The sequence below is a fragment of the Mesoplodon mirus genome (genome assembly GCF_964341445.2).
Source record: "Mesoplodon mirus genome assembly, chromosome: 2".
NCBI classification, from domain to species: Eukaryota; Metazoa; Chordata; class Mammalia; order Artiodactyla; family Ziphiidae; genus Mesoplodon; species Mesoplodon mirus.
The window spans coordinates 142,124,168-142,147,282 of record NC_138977.1 but is presented as its reverse complement, the minus strand read 5'-3'; the positions used below and the strand labels follow the sequence as shown (position 1 = coordinate 142,147,282).

Below are 23,115 nucleotides of genomic sequence, written 5' to 3'. Positions count from 1 at the left end.
TCTGGGACAGGATTTTTATTGCCAATAACTTATTTTTGTGGCTGCTTTTTCTAAATATCCAGATGAACCTCCTACATGGGATTTCTCTAATTTTGTGATGCTCTGTCATTGTCTCCCAAAGTGTTTTACGAGAAGCCCCTAAAAAAGCTGCCTTCCTTGCCTATTTGCTGGGAAGCTTCACAATTGCCACAGGTACAAATTTTTGTTCAACTACCCTTTAATGCCTCCATTTTCTTGTTTGTCAAATTGTCAATTATATTTGTCTTCTTAGTAGTCCTACTAGTGAGGAATAGGCAAGGAAGAGCAAGTCCTTGAAAGAAAAAAAAAAATGTCTCAATGTTTTTTCTGATAAACAGCTCTGGAAATATGCACAGGAAAAGTGTTTAATATATAAGACATTCGTCTGCCATACTTGAATTATATGTGGACTTCCCTTATAATTGAGATTTGCCTTAGGTCAAACATGGTTAGAAATTATATTTTTAAACTGAAAACATAAAAGAAGAATTCATATGTTAAGAAAAGGAAAACTTGCCTTAATAAGAAAGATAATTTTTAGTAGTATACATGTTTGTTATTAAATTTGTTAAAGATTGTGGCAGTAGTCTTAAATTTCACATGTCACTTGCTGATCTGACTTAAGAATTGTTTAAATGTTTATTTTTATTCTTTAAACACTTTGAAAAATGACCATGGGGGGTCTTGTTTAGCTGTTAGCAACACTAATCAAGAGTTTGGCATTTAGTTCCTGAGTCTGGCCTGTTGGTGTGTTATGGAAGCACAGGACGGGGCTGATGAACGAAATCTGCCCTGCTCAGCGGTCACCACAGCAGTTGATTCAAAATTGGCGCTGCCTGGGTAGTTTGATCCATTTAATTTGAATCCATGATATTGACTAGACTAAAAACTGAATGGGCAAATAAGCGCTTTTGTATCTAGAAGAACCTTAAGATTGAAATCTCTTCTCCAAAGATTTTACCATGAATTTAAAGATTTTCTATCTAGATAAAGTGCTTTATTCTCGTGTACCTTTATTATTTTAATGTACTGTAAGCTAAATTGAAATAACTGTTTTTATAGGTTTGAAGAACATAGGAAAAACCAAGAGGGTTTTTTTTTTATTTTTGCTGGTTGAAAGATATGTTTAAAAACATCAGTGTTTTGTTTCGTTAAAGGACAATAATGAAATGGAATTTATATTATTTCTATTTTCTAATATTTAATAGGATTAGATTGAAATAAAATAAAAGGAAAAACTGTGCAGAATATGGGTTTTCCTGGTGTTTCCCTCTGACTCTGGTACACTGATGAACTCTGATCAGACCCCCACTGCTTTAAAGACCTTTGGCTATGCAGGAATGCTCTTCCTGTCAGTGGTAATGAGATTTTTTTTTTCAGGAAGGCAGCTTCTCCATTTTTAACCTTGTACATGCATTGTACTCTTAGGGTATTATATTATATGAAAACCTAAGGATTGCATTCTATTTTGTATATGCCCCCTTAATTTTTTTTTAAAGCACTACAGACAACAGTGCTTCATTTACCTAGTAGTATCAAAGAATGAATGATTCCAAACAAATTCTCAGTTAACTACTGTTTACTGCTTAAGAGCCAATATGAATGTTTGCACATTTGTGATGGCAGTATACCTAAAGTATATTACACACTTTCCTAAAAACAGAGCTTAAAGAAAATAATTTAAATAATTCCTGGATGATTTGGCTTCATCATGAAGAATAATCTATTATTGTACTGTTACAAAATAGAAATGCCCTCTATACACAGTCTTCCAGATCTCTACTGTCAGTTATCATTTCTAGCTGCTTTCAGGGTTTTATCAGTTCTGAGGCAAAGCTTCAATTTATACTACTCCTAAGTAGTGTGGTGAATGCCAATTGCTGCTTTTTTCTTACTTCCACGTGGTGAGGTGTATATATGATCTCTGAATAGGTGGGTTGTTGTGACAACCACAAACACACAAAAAAAGTAGTGAATTCCTAATAATATGGACTTGAAGTGTTCTGGAGTACACTCAAACCTCCAATTATACACATTTGGCTTGGAAATGTGTTTCTTCATTTACATTTAAATATATCTGAAACTCAGACTATCCATAAAAACTCAAATGAGAAAAGTCAATTCATTTGAGGAGGCAAGACTCAGAAGAGGAAGCTACACAAACCTTCTCCTGTAGACTGCTGTTTGCCCAGTATCAATTGGATAAGGATGTAAAACATAAACTTAACTAGTTCACATGATCTCATATCACATAAGGATAGTGTGAGATAATCAGGAGTTCTAGAATAAATGCCCTTCTCTTTCAACACTTGCACCACTACAAAATCCTTTTTATTTCAACGGAAGGCCTAGCAAACTCTAAGCAAAAGGTCAGTAAGTACCTAAAAAACAAAATTTGCTATGGATATATCTGAATGTAGTGAATTTACTTATAGGATATTAGGAGTTGATTCTATACTATGTATAGGGCATTTCTAATTTGTGGAACATTAAAAAAATCATTTCAAGTATATATATATTTAAAATACTGAAAAATAATTTAGGACATTGCCTTCATATAAATGATGGCTAAAGAGACTAGGGGACATACATATTGAGGAAAAGTCATAGACAAATAATACTGATATGAAATCAGTTGATTTATTATGATAGGGACTGCACTTGACTCAATGGTTTAAGGAATAGGTAGGAAAACTCAGTTTCTATTCTTTTCTTCCTGTAAAATCCTGACATAATGAGCTCAGTAAATTGTTTTAGGAAGTTATCTCTCATTTCAGACTTTCTCATATGAGACATTTTGCTATGTTTTGGCTTTCTGACTCTCCAAAACAAACAGTAGATAAAATTTTCATAAACAGAAGAATTATGTCACCACTGTTCTATAATTCACTTTATAAATAATTCTTATTTCACAATTCATTTAAAAGTTACTCTTCATCCTTGTGTGATAGAATGCTCAAGAATTTGTTTTATCATAGTTTAATTCTGACAATTTTAGTTATGTTCAAAATAACCCTTAATGCTAAACTTGACTGATGTACATCCAAAGCTTCTCATTTTCAAGCAAATTAATCTAGAAGCAGTCCTAAGCAGAAAAATAGGTGTTATGCTCCTAATGGTATTATTTATAACAATGAAATAAGTTGTAATATTAGAAGTTTTGCTGCTAATTTTATATCATCCCTGAAGTAACTTCACTGAAATTTTCTGACTTAGTCTAAACCAATTAGAAAAGTTAAAATCTTATTCTCAGCTCTAGAGCAAGAAAGTAAACATATGAATTTCCTCAACATTTTCAAGTCAATTAAAGATATGTAAAATACACACCAATATCTTCTCCAGGCTCTGACAGGCCTCCTGGAAACTTCCACATATTTTTCAACTGCAGTATAAAATCAGAAAATAAAGTTAACATACCTTTTATTCACTAACATACACAAACACAGATGCCACAAAATTTACTCATAATTGGTCAAGGTGGTTGAGAATTTAATTTTTGGTAATTACACGCAAATTTTTTTCAGCTTCCTTCCTCACGCCTCCCTTCTTTTTAGGGGAAACTGGTGACTTGTGAAACCTTTTCCCACCTTTTTCTTCAGGAACTAGAAGTGGTTTTGTTTGGTTAATGTGATAAATTCTGTATGAGTGAAACAGTGGTGGGGGAAACATCTACTGAATTTGTGTAGTTAAAAAAAATTTGCTGCTAGTTTATTAAAAAATAGAGGAATCTTACTGATGCTGCTATAAATAAGTAGAAAATACAGTATAAATTTAATCACTAAAGTATGCTACTTTTAATTTTCACATTTACTTTCTGTATTATGTCTAATCAGATATGTTAATCTTAAGATTTCTCTGTGTTAATCATTTTATGTAAAAACGTAACTGCTTTTCATGGGAAGTGTGAATAAAATTGATTAGTTTAAGTTTGTGGCTTTTTGTATATCATTTCTTTTTTTGGTGGGGAGGGGCAGGTGGGAAGATCTGATCTAGGAATGGGGATAAATATGGAAAATTGATTTTAAATAATTCTGAAGTGACATGGGGCAATATTCTTATGGCTGACACGATTATTTTTTCCTGTTAGGATTCTGTCTTATCAATCCATCACCATGATAAAAGCTGAAGAATGAGAAATTATGACATCCTCATAAAGGTACTGCAGCTTGGAGCCAGTACACCTCATACTCTTCATTCATAAAACAAGTTTATGGACCTTTACTGGCGTGCCTTGTGACCCACTCATTTCCTGCACAAGAGCTTCTTAAAGAATGTGTCATTTCCCAACTATGCTAGGTTGGAGCCCAGTGGCATGGTTCCCAGAGTTTCCACAGACTTGATTATGTGGGTACAGAATTGAGGCTTACCACCCTTCTGTGTCTGGCTCAGACTTGAGATTAATTTATAAAGCATATTATGTTTTACTTTTTTAATGTAGAAATATATCTCTAAGAATATCTCAACATTAATGCACTGTCTTTGGGGTTCCATTTTGAAATTGTTCCAGAAGCTATGTTTCTACAAAAACTATGCAGTCTTTTGTCTGCTAGTATATTAAACTTCACCACCGTAAATTGTTTCTAACAAAAGAAATGTTATAATAGGGCAAACAAATAATTCTCCAAAACAAAATCAACTTTTAAAAATCTTTACCTAGACCTGATTATAAATAATTGGAAACTGTTGATTAAATTTGGAGATATGAACTTATTAGAAGGGGAAAATACTAGCTATAAGGATTGAAAACAGCTCACACACATTTGATTTTGATTATTTCATAAACCTTAGGTACGGAAAGATTATTTTTATGCTGGTGATTAGTTTGATATTTTCTGGCATCAATTAGGTTTAAAGAGCTTATTTTAAAACAGCTTCCTCCTCCCCAAAAGCTTGTGCTTACAGTTAGTTCTAAGTGGTAGGTTGAGAGGCCTAAGTTTGAAAAACCTGGTTAATATTGTAGATATGATAGATCAGTGGAGGGACAAGTAGGTCTTCTCACTTTTTTTTTTACATTAAAAAATACTCCCACTAGCTGGGTTTAGCAATATCATAAGTAATAATAATAAATATTACTAGGTAATGTATATTGAATGTCCACTATGTTCCAGATACTATGTTAAGTGCTTTAATAATCATACACATTTAAACTTTATAGTAATCCCACGAGAAACTATTATTCCCATTTTAATTTTTTTCCATTTCTTTTATTGAAGTATAGTTGATTTACAATATTGTGTTACAGCAAAGTGTACAAGTGTACAGCAAAGTGATTCAGTTATACATGTATTTTTTCAGATTATTCTCCATTATAGGTTATTATAAGATACTGAATACAGTTCCCTGTGCTATATAGTGAATCCTTACTGCTTATTGTTCCCATTTTAGAAGTGATGAAACTGAGGACAAACAGGTTAAATAATTTACCTGGAGTGACACAGTGTGTAGCAAATATCACAGCTAAGATCCAGGCAATCTGATTCTAGTCATCTTTTAAGAAATGTAAAAAGTTAGTTTGCTATTTTCATACTAATCCTTTACCACTATTTGCTTTTTCATATATCTTTTGATCTTCAGATCTCACTGGAACATTCTATATAAACCCAACCAGAATCTGTATCTTAGTCTTACATTCCTCCAGGGTTTGTGAATTTGAACTAAAACCTAGTTTGGTACCAAACGTCTTTGTATCTACCTCTTGCCTGTAAGTTCCCTATCAAGAATCATTTGATTGGCATGAGATTTATTACTCTGCTAGTGATTTACTACTACTCTGCTAGTGATTTTCTGTTACCCCACTAGTGATTTACTGTTACTCTGCTAGTGATTTACTATTACTCTGCTAGTGATTTACTACTACTCTGCTAGTGATTTACTATTACTCTAACACTTCCAGTATATCGTTTCATAGGGGAAAAATTACTGAGGAAGGGGTAAGGTTGGGTTTTGAATATGAACAGAAACCCACAGTTTCTGTTTTCATCTTTGTTCTCCCTTCCAATAAAAGACAAAACATCTCTGTGCTTGAAGTGTAAAATTCCAAGATCCTTTTCTCCCTAATCTTAAAAAAGGAACTTTCCACTCTCTTCTAAAAGAAATACTCTACTCAGACATTCTCTTGCCTCTTTGCTTGTTGGGTCCTACCCAACATTCACATATATGACCCCTCCCTGCTTTGAGTTAGTGAGGTCATCTAGTTCCTAAAGCATATATGATCTGATTTTTACATACTACAGAGGGCAGTTATCCTTTTAAGTTATAAAAATGTGTGATTTTAAAGCATATTTAGAGTAATTCCAGCATACTGTAGAATGGTGAATGTGATAAAATTTTCCTATATGTTTGCCAATTATAAATCTGATTGTGTGTGTGTGTGTGTGCACGTGTGTTTGTAGGTGTGAGTGTAAAACAGAAGAGTGTGTAAATGATGTACAGTGGTCCCATCAATCACTGGAACCTCTTTCCTTCCTCGGTGTTAGGAACTGCTAGCCCCAATAGTAAGCATTTTGGATATCAACAAAAAGGGTATTATTTTTTAATGCATTCTTCATACTAGCAGAGTGTAAGATATTTTCTGTTAAGGCAATTTCAAGTTTAATACCAATGTTTCTTATAAAACCTATCCTGAAGATAAACTCAAGTTTATTTTAGCGTTTCTAGAATGGGTAAATAGGAATGACTCATTTTCTGATCCTTTTTCTCACTATTTTTCCAACCCCACAGACATCTTCTGTTTTCCTAAGCAGATGATTAGCATCAGGATCTTCCCTGGGTGTGGCTGCTGAAATCCTAACTAGGAATTTGTGTAAACAGAACCCCCCCAAAGACTATTAATTTCTTTCAAATAGAAATTGTCTAATCTCAAGAACCTAGAACAAGGGTACAGACTTGCTAGCCTCTTCCTTTTGGTTCTTATATTATTTGACTTTATCATTCTTCCCTAACTCAAACTTGGTCAGATGCCTGAGATCTCATTATCTTTTCTTTTCACTGTTCTGGTCTTTAATGCTACTACTCTCACTCTTCAGAATTCAGAGCCACTGTGTTTAGATAAATCTAATTAACTACAATATTATCACTGTTATGAGACAGATGCTACCACAGAGATGTCTTAATAAGTTTGTTCATTCATTCAATAAAAATTTACTGAGTGCTAGGTTTAGGGCATACACAAAATTAATGCACAATATAGCAAGGCTAGTCATTCTCTTTCTCCTTATACTACTGTATTTTTCTTAATAACATTCACCATCACCTTATATATTATTTAGTCATTCACTTATTATTTGTATCTTACCTATTTGAATATAAGCTCCAGATGTAGAAACTTTGCTTTGTTCACTAATGTTTACTTAGAGCTTAAAACAGAGCCTACAACATAGTTATGTACAGGCACTCGGTAATGTCTGGCAAATGAATGAGTAGGTCCCTACCATTAACTCAGCTCTTTAGCACCTGGTTTACAAGGTCAAGCCACTGTTAGGTCTTTTGTTCCTCAAAATTATGGGGCAGGGACAAAGGGAAGGACTATATGAGTAGGAAAGGAGAAAGGACATGTTTTAAGTATTTCAGCTTTGAGTCTGAGTGTGCATTTGCTCATGCAAAGAAAGGAGAAAAAATGGCTCAGATGTCTGAAAATAATGCTAATTAGTTATTTACAGCTAATAGCTGTCATTTATGCTTAAATTCCACCTAACACCAAAATAATTACAGAAATTAAATATGATTTAGTTTCACTTTATACTTTTTATTACAACATTGAGCTATACATTAATACTCCGTTTTTATATTTTATTGCTCTGTTAGATAGATCTCTGTTCATAATTTAAATCAAAACCCTAAGTAAGAGTATCACTTCTATTTAATTCACAAAGAAACCAAAGTCTTATATAATTTGAATTTGTTTCCAGCTTCTACCAATCCCAACTGCCTAGAAGCATGGTGGGGATCATGATTAGGTTCTGAGCAGCAGTACTTTCTCACTCTTAAAGAACCAATCACTGGCAAGACTGAAAATCAGCAAATGAAGAATCTGGATGCCCAGTGTTCTAGTTTGGAGGTTCTCAAACTTGACCGTGCACCTAAAACACCTGGAGGGCTTGTTAACACACAGATTGTTGAGCGGCATCCCTAGAGTTTGATTCATCAGGCCTGGGGGTTGGGCAGGGGTGTGAGAATGTGTGGTTTCTAAGAAGTTGACACTATGATTGTCCCTCAACTTCAAATTCAGCCTCCATGCTCTGCCTAGTGATGCTGGAGCTGGGACTCTGCTAAGCAGTTTTGGTCTTGCCAACTGACTCCCTGTTAGGCTCCACCAACAGACTGCAAGGTTGGAGGAGGAAGAAGGGAGCAGCTCCTCCTGTCTTCTTCCTGTGGGCTTCCCACATGCTTGTGGTTCCTGTATTGCCTTTGCATGCTGCTTCATTCTGGCAGCAGCAGTTCCTTCCCATAGCAACAGCCAAATCCACTTTGCAGTTTCCTAGCATTTCCAACATAAGCTTCTTTGTGTCCCCTCCCCAGAGACACCGGCCAGCTGATGCTGGGTCCCAGGCCCTTTGAGTTCAGAGACATCAGCAGCTGAACAGCATTTCTTATTAGAGATTTGATAAGCTATGTGCAGTCCCAAATGAAGGAATGCACAACCTACCAGAATGGTATAAAGATTACCTTAAACTGAAGACATCTGAGATACAGCAAGATGCAGAAAGAAGCCTTTTCTGAGATTCCCTTTATCTGATTAAAAATAAAGCTTTCTGAGAACAAAGCTGCCATAAATCCTTTCTGGGGAGCTTCCAGCCAGGAAGGAAACTAACCTTCAGCACCTGGTGAGAAACTGCATACACAAACTTTATTAGAAGCTGCCATAACTTCTAAAATTACTCTTTATATCCTTCAGTTAATCATGTCCCTTTTCTCCATAATAATTTTTCTTCACACACTTTTGTTCTAACCTCTTTTTTTTTCTTTAGGCCAAATATGTACTGCTTAAGTATCATTGTTGGCAACTGAACTGAATGGAATTGTCAACCTAAGCAATAGACAGTGGCATCTGTACTATGTATTTAAAAAAGCGAAAAACTACCTCCCTAAAAAAACAAACCCCATTCAAGTGAAGTCTTTTGTATCCTATGCAAAGTATGATAGGCATTGCCATAAAACTACTGACTCCCTCAAATCCAAGTTTTAATTCCATTTATGTTTTCATCTGCTTTAGTTTAGTGAAAAGATTCCTCTCTAGCCTTAAATTCTGACTCTGCCAATTACCAGTTGTGTAATTTTGAAAAAGTTACTGCAACCTCTCTAAAGTTTTTTTTGAAAAATGGAGATAATAACGAATACCACTATTAAATGAGAAAATTTTTGCAGAAGTATTTTGTCATCACAATTATCATCATTATTTATCTGATTTTATTTCTATTAAATAGCAAAACGATAGAATTAAAATAATTTTGTTTAGCCTGAAAACCTCATCAATTAGGATCACGAATATGTACTATAATAGAAGAACAAGTGACTTGGAGAATGGTCGAGTGTTAGCAAATGTTTGGTTATGAATTTTTAGTAGGCTGGAAGCCATAGCAGAGCTGGTGCTACACTTTACTTGGGTTTTTAATCCTCTTCAGATATGGCTGTTAGTTCCAAGAGACATCAAATAAACCATTTAGGAACCTATCTAGGGTTAATTACTCAAAAGTCCCCCCAGCTTAAGGGTATGACCTTCAACTGACCCTAAAGGCAACTGACCCCCAAAGGAAACTTGAGGTGGAGGATTGAAAACTCTCCACTCACATCTTTATAAGCCGATGTTACAGGATGAAGAATGGCTAAAACAATGCCACTGTGGATAGGTCTCTTGGAGTTTTTGTTTAGTCATTAAGTCTTGGGTATCCCTTTGTTTCCTGACTACCTTGGAAAATACTAACAAACATTCCAGAAAACACTACCAATTACTTCTTTGAAATTAAGATGAGCAAAACTAGAGAGGCACTGAATGCAATCATGATTAACTGACAATTATAAAAGTTTTTAGTCATTTACGGTGGAGTTCAGGCAAATTTAGTATAGTTTTGACTATTGCCCTGTTTTAAAAATAAAGCTCAATTCAATTCTTTCCTTTTCAATTGCTGCAATACAGATTGCTCTGGAAGTTTGATTTCTGCAAATTAAACCTGTTAAATCATTTGTCTTGGAAGGTTTTATAAGGGAAAAAAAAAAAACCATCCCCAAAACATCACGCTGTCTAGGTTTGGAGTAAGACAGGTTAGCCATAACTGCCAGGGAAGCTCCTTCTTTTCTTTTTTTCAGACTGCAAGCCAATTTTTAATATTATTAGTTAGACCTAGGTTTGTTCTCCATGAATTTCCATGTTTTAATAAATGAGTAATTACATAAATAGGTTCTTAATTTGGTTGATCCACCAGCCCTGAAAAACTGCTCAGAATGGAGCAATCACATTACTCTGGCTGTCTTTCAGTCTCTGTCCAAGTTCTTAATGAAATTTTATTTGATAAAGTCACTTATGACACAGTGTGCTATTTTAAAATTTTAAAAGTTTACCCTTTTCTTTCCAAAATACCAAAGTAGTTTAAACCAGGTTATATCTGGTATCTTATCTTACATGTGCATAAGTGTATAGGGAGAATTATAGTATTGGGATATTTCATTTGTGAACATTGAATCTAACTCCTTAATTTCATAAATGGGGCAACTTAGGTTCCCAGGGGCTCACAGATTTGCCCAGAGTTGTATAGCTAGCTAATGGCAGGGCCAAATCTTAGAACCCAGGTCTCCTGATCCAATTTTGTTTGTACAACTTCTTATGTCACCTGAGCGTAGAAAAAATTAAATTTTGGTGATACTGTTGCTTCTTTAAATGCAAGGAAAAGACAGTTAAAGGGCTACACTTGAAAGATAGTAAAATCTTTTATAATATTTCTTTAGAAGTAACTTTTATATACCAAGGTATAGATTATTTTTCAAACTTAGCAAAAGAAATTAACCAATTTATGTTACTTGTATATACTTGTATACCATATATATATATGGTATCTGCCAATATGTTTGGGCATATCATCTCTCTGCCATACTGCAGAGAGTTATAATATCCATTTTCAGTCTAACCCAATTTAATTGAACAAAATCCTAAATAAGTTTTCTCAGACCTTGGGTACTAAATATTAATTATATATTAATACAACCTCCTTTGGCCTAAGGGTAGTTAAGACCTGAATGATAAAATAGTAAAATAACGACTACGGGAACTTTTCTTTTGTAGGTTAGAGTAGGATAAGTTAAAGACCATCTGATGTCCCTCGTAATTTCATGGCGTGTAGGGAAATAGCTGTATATCTTTGAAATCCTTACTTGATGCTTGGAATTGAATGTGGAGAGAATCAGGGCTTATCACTCTCACATGAAATGAGTTTATTTAGGTTTTGGCTAATTTTTTTTTAAGATTACAGACTCTAAAATTAGATTGGGTAGATTGGTTTTACTACTATGTTATCTGCATAATTTTGGGTAAATAGCCTCTCTGCATGCCTTTCACCCTATCTCCAATTTCTAGATCTAGCAATTTATCCTATGGTAAAAGGGTAAATAACATAAACAGAGTATAGTTGTCCATATATCATCTTCATCACTGTCACCTCAATCAAAATCTTTCAGTAAACAAAATCTGAATTGTTTCTATATCAAATCTAAACTCCTCTTCCTGGCTCTCAGGGCCCCTCATAACTAGGCCCTATTTTTTTTTTTTTTTTTTTTTTTTTTTGCAGTACACGGGCCTCTCACTGTTGTGGCCTCTCCCGTTGCGGAGCACAGGCTCCGGATGCACAGGCTCAGCGGCCATGGCTCACGGGCCCAGCCACTCCACGGCACGTGGGATCTTCCCGGACCGGTGCACGAACCCGTGTCCCCTGCATCGGCAGGCGGACTCTCAACCACTGTCAGTGCACACATGGGGGTGGTGGATCAAACTGGGCAGACACTGTCAGTGCATGCACCAGGCGGTCCCACAATTACGTGCAGTGGCTAACTGCCAAATCTCCAAGTCCCTGGGAGAGGACTCAATATAGCTGCAGAGAGACAACTTGAAGGGTCTGAGGTGTGGTCTGGGGAGAACCTCGGAGCCTGTGGTAGGTGTGTGCACAGCAGGGGCGGGTCTGGCTGCAGCAGACTTTGTCAGCGCATGCATAGGTGGTGCCAGAGAAAAGCAGAGTGGCTGGATGCTGAGTCTTGAGCAGACAGGCCCTGGGCAGGAGTATGCAGTGGTACGTTTCCAGTGGGAGCGCTCCAGCTCCACCCACTTCACACTGCAGTGTGGAGCTGGATGTGGGGCTGGCAGGTCCTGGTAGAGGTCTACCACAGAGGATGCCCAGGTCCCAGGTGCAGCACAGCAACCTCAATTCCTGCAGTCACAGCCTCCAGCCCCAGCCTACTCCGCACCACAGCCTAGCACTAGGTCTGGGATGAACACTACAGAGAAAGGGACGAGACCACTGGCTGCTTCTGGGCGAAACCATGGGCAACTACAGGTGCATAGGTTCGCTGTGACTACACAGGCCTTATATGCTTCTGCAGTCACCTCCTTTGGGGCAGAGCACACACTCAAGGGCAACTGAACCTAACCACCCAACCATTAGGGCTTCTTCAACAACTGGGGAGCAGACACTGCCCCCAACAGGGTGGTGACAGCCATGGAGCAAAGAGGAGGCCCTGCCCCTCATCTAGCACAGGTTCTGCACACCACAACACCTATTACAACCCCTATCAGTGGGATAACAGCCAGCACACTCTGAAGAAAGAAGTGGCTGGCATCTATACCAAAACAAGCCCTTGCACCAAAAATAACAGACTCACACAATCTACACACGGAAACACCCCTTCAAGACCAAAGTAGATAATGGTTTCTCCTAAATTCATGGAGACAGAGAAATTTAAAAAACAGAGGAACTACTCCCAATTAAAAGAACAAGAAAAATCTACTGAAAGAACAAATAATGAAACAGACCTCACCAGTCTATTAGACTCTGAGTCCAAAAATGAGGTAATAAAAATGCTGATTTAAGAAAGATTATTGGGACTTCCCTGGTGGCACAGTGGTTAAGAATCTGCCTGCTAATGCAAGGGAAATGGGTTTGATCCCTGGTCTGGGAAGATCCCACATGCTGTGGAGCAGCTAAGCCCATGTGCCACAACTACTGAGCCTGCGTGACACAACTGCCGAAGCCCACGTGCCTAGAGCCCGTGCTCTGCAACAAGAGAAGCCACCACAATGAGAAGCCCGCACGCTGCAACGAAGAGTAGCCCCGGCTCACCACAAATAGAGAAAGCCCGCATGCAGCAACAAAGACCCAACGCAGCCAAAAATAAATAAAGTTAAAAAAAAGATTATTAATAAAATTCAGATTATTAATAAAATGAAATTTACTAAGATCATTAATAAAATAATAAAAGTTTATTATTTATTAATAAAATAAAAAAAGATTATTAATAAAATTCAGATCACTGTAACAAGGAACTATAAACTAAAAATGAACCAATCAAACAGACAATTCAATTACTGAGATAAAAACCAATCTAGAAGCAATGAATAGCAGACTAAATGACACAGAAGGAATAAGTGATCTAGAAGACAGAATAATGGCAATCACCCAATCAGAACAGCAGACAGAAAGACAAATGAAAAAAAAATGAAAGCAACATACAAGATCTATGGGATATGTAAAGTGTGCCAACCTATGCACAGAAGGAGAGAAGAGAAAAAAGGGTATCAAAAATGTATTTGAAGAAATTATGGCTGAAAACTTTCCAAACCTTAAGAAGGAAACATATATCCAGGTACAGGAAACACAGAGGGTCCCAAACAACATGAACACACACAAAGACATATCATAATTAAAATGGCAAAAGTTAAAGCGAGGATTCTAAAGGCAGCAGGAGAAAAACAAAAGAGTCAGTTACAAGGGAACTCCATAAGGCTATCAGCTGATTTCTCTGCAGAAACTCTGCAGGCCAGAAGGGAGTGACATGATATATTCAAAGACCTGAAAGGGAAAAACCTGCAACCTAGGATACTCTACCCAGCAAGATTATCATTTAGGAGAGAAAGAATTTCTCAGACAAGCAAAAACTAAAAGAATTCAGCAATACTAAACCTACCCTAAAAGAAATACTGAAAGGTCTTCTCTAAATAGAAAAGAAGCAAGAACCTATAGAAAAAAGAAAAACAATAGGATAGGCAAATATATGAAAGGACTGAAAATTATATAAACAAGCACACAGATTTAAAAAACAATAAAAAATTGTAAAAGTGATTATAACTACAACAAACAGTAAGGGTAAGCATGAAGATGCAAAACAGGATATCAAAATCACAAAAAGTGGGGGAGGGGAGTATAAAAATGTAAATCTTTTAGAATGTGTTTGAACTTGCATGACTATCAATTTAAAGTAGATACAGTTATGGGTCAACATACTTGTAAACCAGGGTAGCCACAAATCAAAAACATACAACAGATTAAAAAAAAAAGAAAAATAAAGAAACTCAAGCAAACTAAAAAAGAAAACCAACAAATCACAAAAGGAAAAACAAAAAGAAGAAATGAGCCAAAAAAGAGCTACAAAAACAACTGGAAAACAAGGTTTTAAATGGCAACAAGTACATACCTATCAATATTACTTTATGTGTCAATGGACTAAATGCTCTGATCAGAAGACACAGAGTGACAGACTGGATTAAAAAAAAAAAAAAAGAACCCATAATATGCTGTGGACAAGAGACTCACTTTAGGGTGAAATACGCACACAGGTTGAAAGTGAGGGGATGGAAAAAGATATTTCATGCAAATGGAAACCAGAAAGCAGGGGTAGCAATACTCATATCGGACAAAACGGACTTTTTAAAAAAGTCTACAAAGAAAGACAAAGATGGACACTATAATGATGAAAGGGATCAATACCAAAAACCTGATATTACACTGTAACATATATGCACCCAATATAAGAGCACTTAAATATATAAAACAAATACATAACAGACATAAAGGGAGAAACTGACAGAAATACAATAATGGTAGGAGACTTTAACACCCCACTGATATTGACAGATATTACAGACAGAAAATCAATAAAGCAACAGAGGTCCTAAATGACACAACAGACCAGTTGGACTTAATTGATGTTTACAGGACACTACATCCAAAAAAAAAAAAAAAAATTCTTCTCAAGTGCACATGGAACATTCTCTAGGATAAAACACATACTAGGACACAAAACAAGCCTCAACAAATTTAAGAGGATAGAACTTACCTCAAGCATCTTTTCTGACTACATGAAACTAGAAATTAACCACAGAAAGAAAATTGGGAAAAGAATGAACACATGGAGACTAAACAATATGCTACTAAAAAACCACTGGTCAACAATGAAATCAAAGAGGAAATCAGAAAATACCGAGACAGATGAAAATAAAAACACAACCTTACAAAATCCATAGGATGCAGCAAAAGCAGTTCTATGAGGGAAGTTCATAGCGATACGGGACTTCCTCAAGAAACAAAAAAAAAATCTCAAATAAACAACCTAACCTACCAACTGAAAGAATTTTAGAAAAAGAATGCACAAAATCCAAAGTCAGCAAAGTCAGCAGAAGGAAAGAAATAATAAAGATCAGAGAGGAAATAGAAGAGAGATCCAAAAAAACAAGAGAAAAGATCAATAAAGGCAAGAGCTGCATTTTTGAAAAGATAAACAAAATTGACAAACCTCTAGGCAGGTTCATCAAGAAAAAAAGAGAGAGGACCCAAATAAACAAATTAAGAAATGAAAGAGAAGAAATAACAACTGATACCACCAGAAATAAGAAAAAAAAATCCTAAGAGAATCCTATGAACAGTTATATGCCAACAAATTAAAACAACCTAGAAGAAACGGACAAATTTTAGAAACATACAGCCTGCCAAAACTGAGTTAAGAAGAAATAGGTAACTTGAACAGATCAACCTCTAGATGTGAAATAGAATCTGTAATTAAAAAAACTGCAAACAATAACCCAGGACTGGACGGCTTCGCTGGGGGATTCTAGCAAACATAGAAAGAAGAACTTATACCTATCCTTCTCAAACTATTCCAAAAAACTGAGGAGGAGGGAACACTCCCAAATTCATTCTATGAAGCGACCATCACCGTAATACCAAAACCAGACAAAGACACTACAAAAAAAGAAAATTACAGGCCAACATCTTTGATGAACATAGATGCAAAAATCCTCAACAAAATACTAGAAAACCGAATCCAATAATACATACAAAGATCAAACACCATGACCAAGTTGGATTAATTCCAGGGTTGCAAGAATGGTTCAACATATGCAAATCAATCAACGTGATACACCACATTAACAAAAGGAAAGACAAAAACCACATGGTCATCTCAACAGATGCAGAAAAAGCATTTGACAACATTCAACATCCATTCATGAAAAAACACTCAACAAAGTGGGTATAGAGGGAAAATATCTCTGAAATAAAAGCCACTTAAGACAAACCCACAGCCAACATAATACTCAATGGTGAAAAGCTGAAAGCCATCCCACTAAATTCTGGAACAAGATAAGGATGCCCACTCTCACCATTTCTATTCAACATAGTATTGGCAGTCCTAGCCACAGCAATGAGACAAGAAATAAAAAGTATCCAAACCAGAAGGGAAGAGGCAAAATTGTATTTATACACAGATGACATAATACTCCATATAGGAAACCCTCAAGACTCCACACAAAACTATTAGAGGTTTACCTCCTCCCACAAATACATCAAAAACACATTGACAAGTGGAATGATTCACACAGAACATCTAGTGAATGCTGGCAGAATGGGCAAGAAAACTTCCACATAACCGAGTAAGACAAAAGAATAAAGGAAAAAAAAGAGAGAGAAAGGAATTCAATGGGACTTGAGCCCCAGGGAGGGAGCTGTGAAGGAGGAAAGCATCAAATAAAATACAAGGGAATCCCCATAAGGTTAACAGCTGAGTTTTCAGCAATAACTATTCAGGCAAGAAGGAAGTGGCACGATATATTTAAAGAGATGAAAGGGAAAAACCTAGAACAAAGAATACTGTATCCAGTAAGGCTCTCATTCAGACTTGATGGAGAAATCAAAACCTTTACAGACAAGCAAAAGCTAAGAGAATTCAGCACCGCCAAACTAGCTTTACAATAAATGGTAAAGGAACTTCTCTAGGCAGAAAAGGTCACAACTAGAAACTAGAAAATTATGAATGAGAAAGCTCACTGGTAAAGGCAAACATACATTTAAGGTTGAAATCATCTACACACAAATATGATAGGAAAACCAGAAATTGTGAGCAAAGCAGAGTACAAATGGAGGATATTGGAAATGGTTTGGAAATTAAGAGACCAGCAACTTAAAACAATCTCATATATATATATAATGGCCTGCTACATCAAAACCTCATGGGAACTGCAAGCTGAAAATCTGCAATAGATACACACACAAAAAGAAAAAGCAATCCAAACACAACAGAAAAGATAGTCATCAAATCACAAGAGAACAAAAGAAGAAGGGAAGAAAAAAAACCCTACAAAAACAAACCCAAAACAACTAACAAAATTGGCAATAAGAACATACATATCGATAATTACCTTAAACGTAAATGGATTAAATGGCCCAACCAAAAGACGGAGACTGGCTGAATGGATACAAAAACAAGACCCATATATACGCAGGCTACAAGAGACACATTTCAGATCTAGGGACTCATACAGACTGAAAGTGAGGGGATGGAAAAAGGTATTCCATGCAAATGGAAATCAAAAGAAAGCTAGAGCAACAGTACTCAAATCAGACAAAACAGACTTTAAAGACTGTTATAAGAGACAAAGAAGGATACTACATAAGGATCAAGGGATCAGTATAAGAAAATATAACAATTGTAAATACATATGCACCCAACAGAGAGGAACTCAATGTATGAGGCAAATGTTAACAGCCATAAAAGGAGAAATTGACAGTAGCACAATAATAGTGGGGAACTTTAACAACCCACTTTCATCAACGGACAGATCATCCAGAGAGAAAATCAATAAGGAAACACAGACCTTAAATAACACATTAGACCACATAGACTTAATTGATACTTACAGAACTTTCCATCTGAAAGCAGCAGAATACACGTTCCTGTCAAGTGCACATGGAACATTCTCCTGGATAGAGCACACCTTGGGCCACAAATCAAGCCTCGGTAAATTTAAGAAAACTGAAATTATATCAAGCACCTTTTCCAACCACAACGTTTTGAGATTAGAAATCACATACAAGAAAAAAACTGTAAAAAAAAACCAAACATGTGGAGACTAAACAATATGTGACTAAACAGCCAATGGACCACTGAAGAATTCTAAGAGGAAATCAAAAAATACCTAGAGACAAATTAAAATGAAAACACAATGATCCAAAACCTGTGGGATGCAGCAAAAGCAGCTCTAAGAGGGAAGTTTATAGTGATACAAGCTTATCTCAGGAAGCAAGAAAAATCTCAAATATACACCCTAACCTTATACCTAAAACAAGTAGAGAAAGACGAGCAAACAAAACCCCAAGTTAGTTGAAGGAAAGAAACCATAAGGATCAGAGCTGAAATAAATGAAACAGAGATGAAGAAAACAACAGCAAAGATCAAAACTAAAAGATGGTTCTGTGAAAAGATAAACAAAACTGATAAATCTTTTGCCAGACTCATCAAGAAAAAAAGGGAGAGAACTCAAATCAATAAAATTAGAAATAAAAAAGAAGTTACAACAGACACCGTAGAAATACATGAGATCATATGAGACTACTAAAAGCAACTACATGCCAATAAAATGACAAATTCTAAGGTCCAATCTCCCAAGACTGAACCAGGAAAAAATAGAAAATATGAACAGACCATTCACAAATACTGAAATTGAAGCTGTGATTAAAAACCCCCCACCAAACAAACGTCCAGGACCAGGTGGTTTCACAGGTGAATTCTACCAAACATTTAGAAAAGAGTTAACACCTCTCCTTCTGAAACTCTTCCAAGAAATTGCAGAGGAAGGAACATTCCTAAATTCATTCCATGAGGCCAAAACCAGACAAAGATACCACACACACACACACACACACAAATTTACAGGCCAATATCACTGATGGACATAGACACAAAAATCCTCAATCAAATACTAGCAAACTGAATCCAACAATACATTAAAAGAATCATACACCATGATCAAGTGGGATTTATCCCAGGGATGCAAGGTTCTTAAATATCCGCAAGTCAATCAGTGTGATAAACAACATTAAGAAACTGAAGAATAAAAATAAAAAAACCCTATGATCATCTCAATAGATGCACAAAAAGCTTTTGACAAAATTGAACACTGATTTATGATAAAAACTATCAAGAAAGTGGGCACAGAGGGAACCTACCTCAACATAATAAAGGCTACACATGACAAACCTACAGCTAACATCATTCTCAATGGTGAAAAGCTGAAAGCATTTCCTCTAAGATCAGGAACAAGACAAGGATGTGCACTCTCACCATTTTTATTCAGCATAATTTTGGAAGTCCTAGTTACAGCAATCACAGAAGAGAAAGATATAAAAGGGATCCAAATTGGAGAAGTAGAACTGTCACTGTTTGCAGATGACATGAGATCATACATAGGAAATCCTAAAGATGCTAACAGAAAACTACTAGAGTTCATCAATGAATTCAGTATACAAAATTAACACACAGAAATCTCTTGCATTCCTATACACTAACAATGAAAGATCAGAAAGAGAAATTAAAGAAACAATCCCATTTACCATTGCATCAAAAAGAATAAAATACCTACCAATGAAAAAACAACAATCCAAAACCTTTGGGACGCAGCAAAAGCAGCTCTAAGAGGGAAGTTTATAGTGATACAAGCTTATTTCAGGGAACAAGAAAAATCTAAGGAGGCAAAAGACCTGTACTCTCAAAACTATAATATGCTGATGAAAGAAATGGAAGATGACACAAACAGATGGAGAGACATACCATGTTCTTGGATTGGAAGAATCAATATTGTGAAAATGACTGTACTACACAAAGCAATCTACAGATTCAATGCAATCCCTATCCAATTACCAATGGCATTTTTCACAGAATTAGAATAAAAAATTTTACAATTTGTATGAAACACCAAAGACCCTGAAGAGCCAAAGCAATCTTGAGAAAGAAAAACGGAGCTGGAGGAATCAGGCTCCCTGACTTCAGACTATACTACAAAGCTACAGTAATCAAGACAGTATGGTACTGGCACAAAAACAGAAATACACATCAATGGAACAGGATAGAAAGCCCAGAGATAAACCCACCCACCTATGGTCACCTAATCTATGACAAAGGAGGCAAGAACATGCAATGGAGAAAAGACAGTCTCTTCAAAAAGTGGTGCTGGGAAAATTGGACAGCTACATGTAAAAGAATGAAATTAGAGGGCTTCCCCGGTGGTGTAGTGGTTGAGAGTCCGCCTGCTGATGCAGGGGACACGGGTTCGTGCCCCGGTCCGGGAAGATCCCACATGCCGCGGAGCGGCTGGGGGCCCATGAGCCGTGGCTGCTGAGCCTGCGCTCTGCAATGGGAGAGCCCACAACAGTGAGAGGCCGGCATACCACAAAAAAAAAAAAAAAAAAAAAGAATGAAATTAGAACACTCCCTAACACCATATACAAAAATAAACTCAAAATGGATTAAAGACCTAAATGTAAGGCTGGACATTATAAAACTCTTAGAGGAAAACATAGGCAGAATACTCTATGACATAAATCTCAGCAAGATCTTTTCTGACCCACCTCCTAGAGTAATGAAAATAAAAAATGAGACATAATTAAACTTAAAAGCTTTTGCATAGCAAAGGAAACCATAAGCAAGACAAAAAGACAACCCTCAGAATGGGAGAAATATTTGCAAATGAAGCTACCAACCAGGGATTAACCTCCAAAATATACAAACAACTCATGCAGCTCAATATCAAAAAAACCCCAAACAACCCAATGAAAAAATGGGCAGAGGACCTAAATAGTTCTCCAAAGAAGACAGATGGCCAACAAATACATGAAAAGATGATCAACATCACTAATTTTTAGAGAAATGCAAATCAAAACTACAATGAGGTATTGCCTCACACCGGTCAGAATGGCCATCATCAAGAAGTCTACAAACAATAAATGCTGTAGAGGGTGTGCAGAAAAGAGAACCCTCCTACACTGTTGCTGGGAATGTAAGTTGGTACAGTCACTATAGAGAACAGTATGGAGGTTCCTTAAAAAATTAAATATAGAATTACCATATGATCCAGCAATTCACTCCTGGGCATATATCCAAAGAAAAGCATGATTCGAAAAGATACATACAACCCGGTGTTCATTGCAACGCTATTTACAATAGCCAAGACATGAAAGCAACCTAAATTTCCATGGACAGATGAACAGATAAAGAAGATGTGGTATATATATACACAATGACTATTACTCAGCCATAAAAAAAAGAATGAAATAATGCCATTTGCAGCAACATGGATGGACCTAGACATTATCATACTAAATGAAGTCAGACAATGACAATATCATATGATGTCACTTATGTGTGAAATGTCTAAAAAAAAAAGAGAGAGAGACAAATGAACTTATTTGCAAATCAGAAACAGAATCACAGACTTTGAAAGCAGACTTGTGGTTGCCAGGTGGGGGAAACGTGGTGGGGAGAGATAAATTAGAAGTTTTGGATTAACATATACACACCACTATATATAAAATAATCACCAGGGACCTACTGTATAGCACAGGGAACTCTGCTCAATATTCTTTAATAACTTAAATGGGAAAAGAATTTGAAAAAGAATAGATACATGTATATGTATAACTGAATCACTTTGCTGTACACCTAAAACTAACACAACATTGTTAATCAACTATACTCCAAAATAAAATAATAATTAGGAAAAAAAATGTTTTGCTATCCAGTCTATGGTATTTTTGTTATAGCAGAATGAATGGACTAAGACACCGTATCAGCCCCTTTCTGAACTCTGTGCCTTTATATATGCAATTGTAATTTTCTCAGTCTGTTTTTCTACCCCACCTCCCTTCCCCACACTGGTTTTGGTTTTGTTTTGTTTTTGTTTTGCCTCGAATCTCCTACTCATTCTTCAAGACCCAGTTTAAATGTTACTTCCAAGGAGAAGTCTTTAGGGGCTTTTTAAAGGCGAAGTGAATTGTTAACAATCTGTTATATGACTACTTTCCCAAATGGATAGTAAGCTACAGGACATCAGGGATACTGTCTTATTAATCTTTGTATTCTTAGCACCTGGTTCAGAGTAGGAGCTCGATGAATATTGAATGAGTGGAATAATATCTTAACAGCTTGTTAGAAACAGAGTTTGTCTTCCTAATTAAATACAGCCATTTATAATTTTTTTTTAGTCATAAAATAATACTTAGGAATACTGAGGTTACTCTGACATTTTTAAGGCCTGGATAAGTGTTTTTTGGATTAAATAAGTATCCAAATGATCAACAACTCCTTAGAAATGACTTTAAAAATATCTTTCTAAGATATCCCACGCTCTTGGATTGGAAGAATTAATATTGTTAAAATGGCCATACTACCCAAAGTGATCTACAGATTTAATGCGATCCATATCAAATTAGCCATGACATTTTTCACAGAACCAGAAAAATCCCAAAATTCATATGGAACCATAAAAGACCCAGAATTGCCAATGCAATCCTCAAGAAAAAGAAAAAAAGCAGGAGGTATAACCCTGCCAGACTTCAGACAATACTACAAAGCTATAGTCATCAAAACAGCATGGTATTGGCACAAAAACAGAAATATGGAACAGAATAGAGAGCCCAGAAATAAACCCACATACCTACGGTCAATTAATCTTTGATAAGGCAAGAATATACAATGGGAAAAAGACAGTCTCTTCAGCAAATGATGTTGGCAAAGTAGGACAGCCACATGTAAATCAATGAAATTAGAACACTCCCTCATACCATAGCACCACTATTC

At 36.1% G+C, this 23,115-nt stretch overlaps 1 protein-coding gene across 3 annotated transcripts in view; it reads right to left on the bottom strand.

Annotated features, from left to right (window-relative positions):
- Positions 1-23,115, bottom strand: part of NUDT6 (nudix hydrolase 6) — a gene marked incomplete at its 3' end in the record, with an annotated part of 33,888 nt that overhangs the window by 1,186 nt on the left and 9,587 nt on the right. For 2 of the 3 annotated variants that reach the window (XM_082639048.1, XM_082639047.1), the window contains exon 4: positions 3,346-3,400. In XM_082639048.1, the coding sequence (XP_082495174.1) occupies positions 3,346-3,400 (55 nt within the window). Of the gene's footprint in view, positions 1-3,345; positions 3,401-8,682; positions 8,849-23,115 lie in introns of all 3 variants that reach the window. The other variant, XM_082639049.1, reaches the window with a different exon arrangement.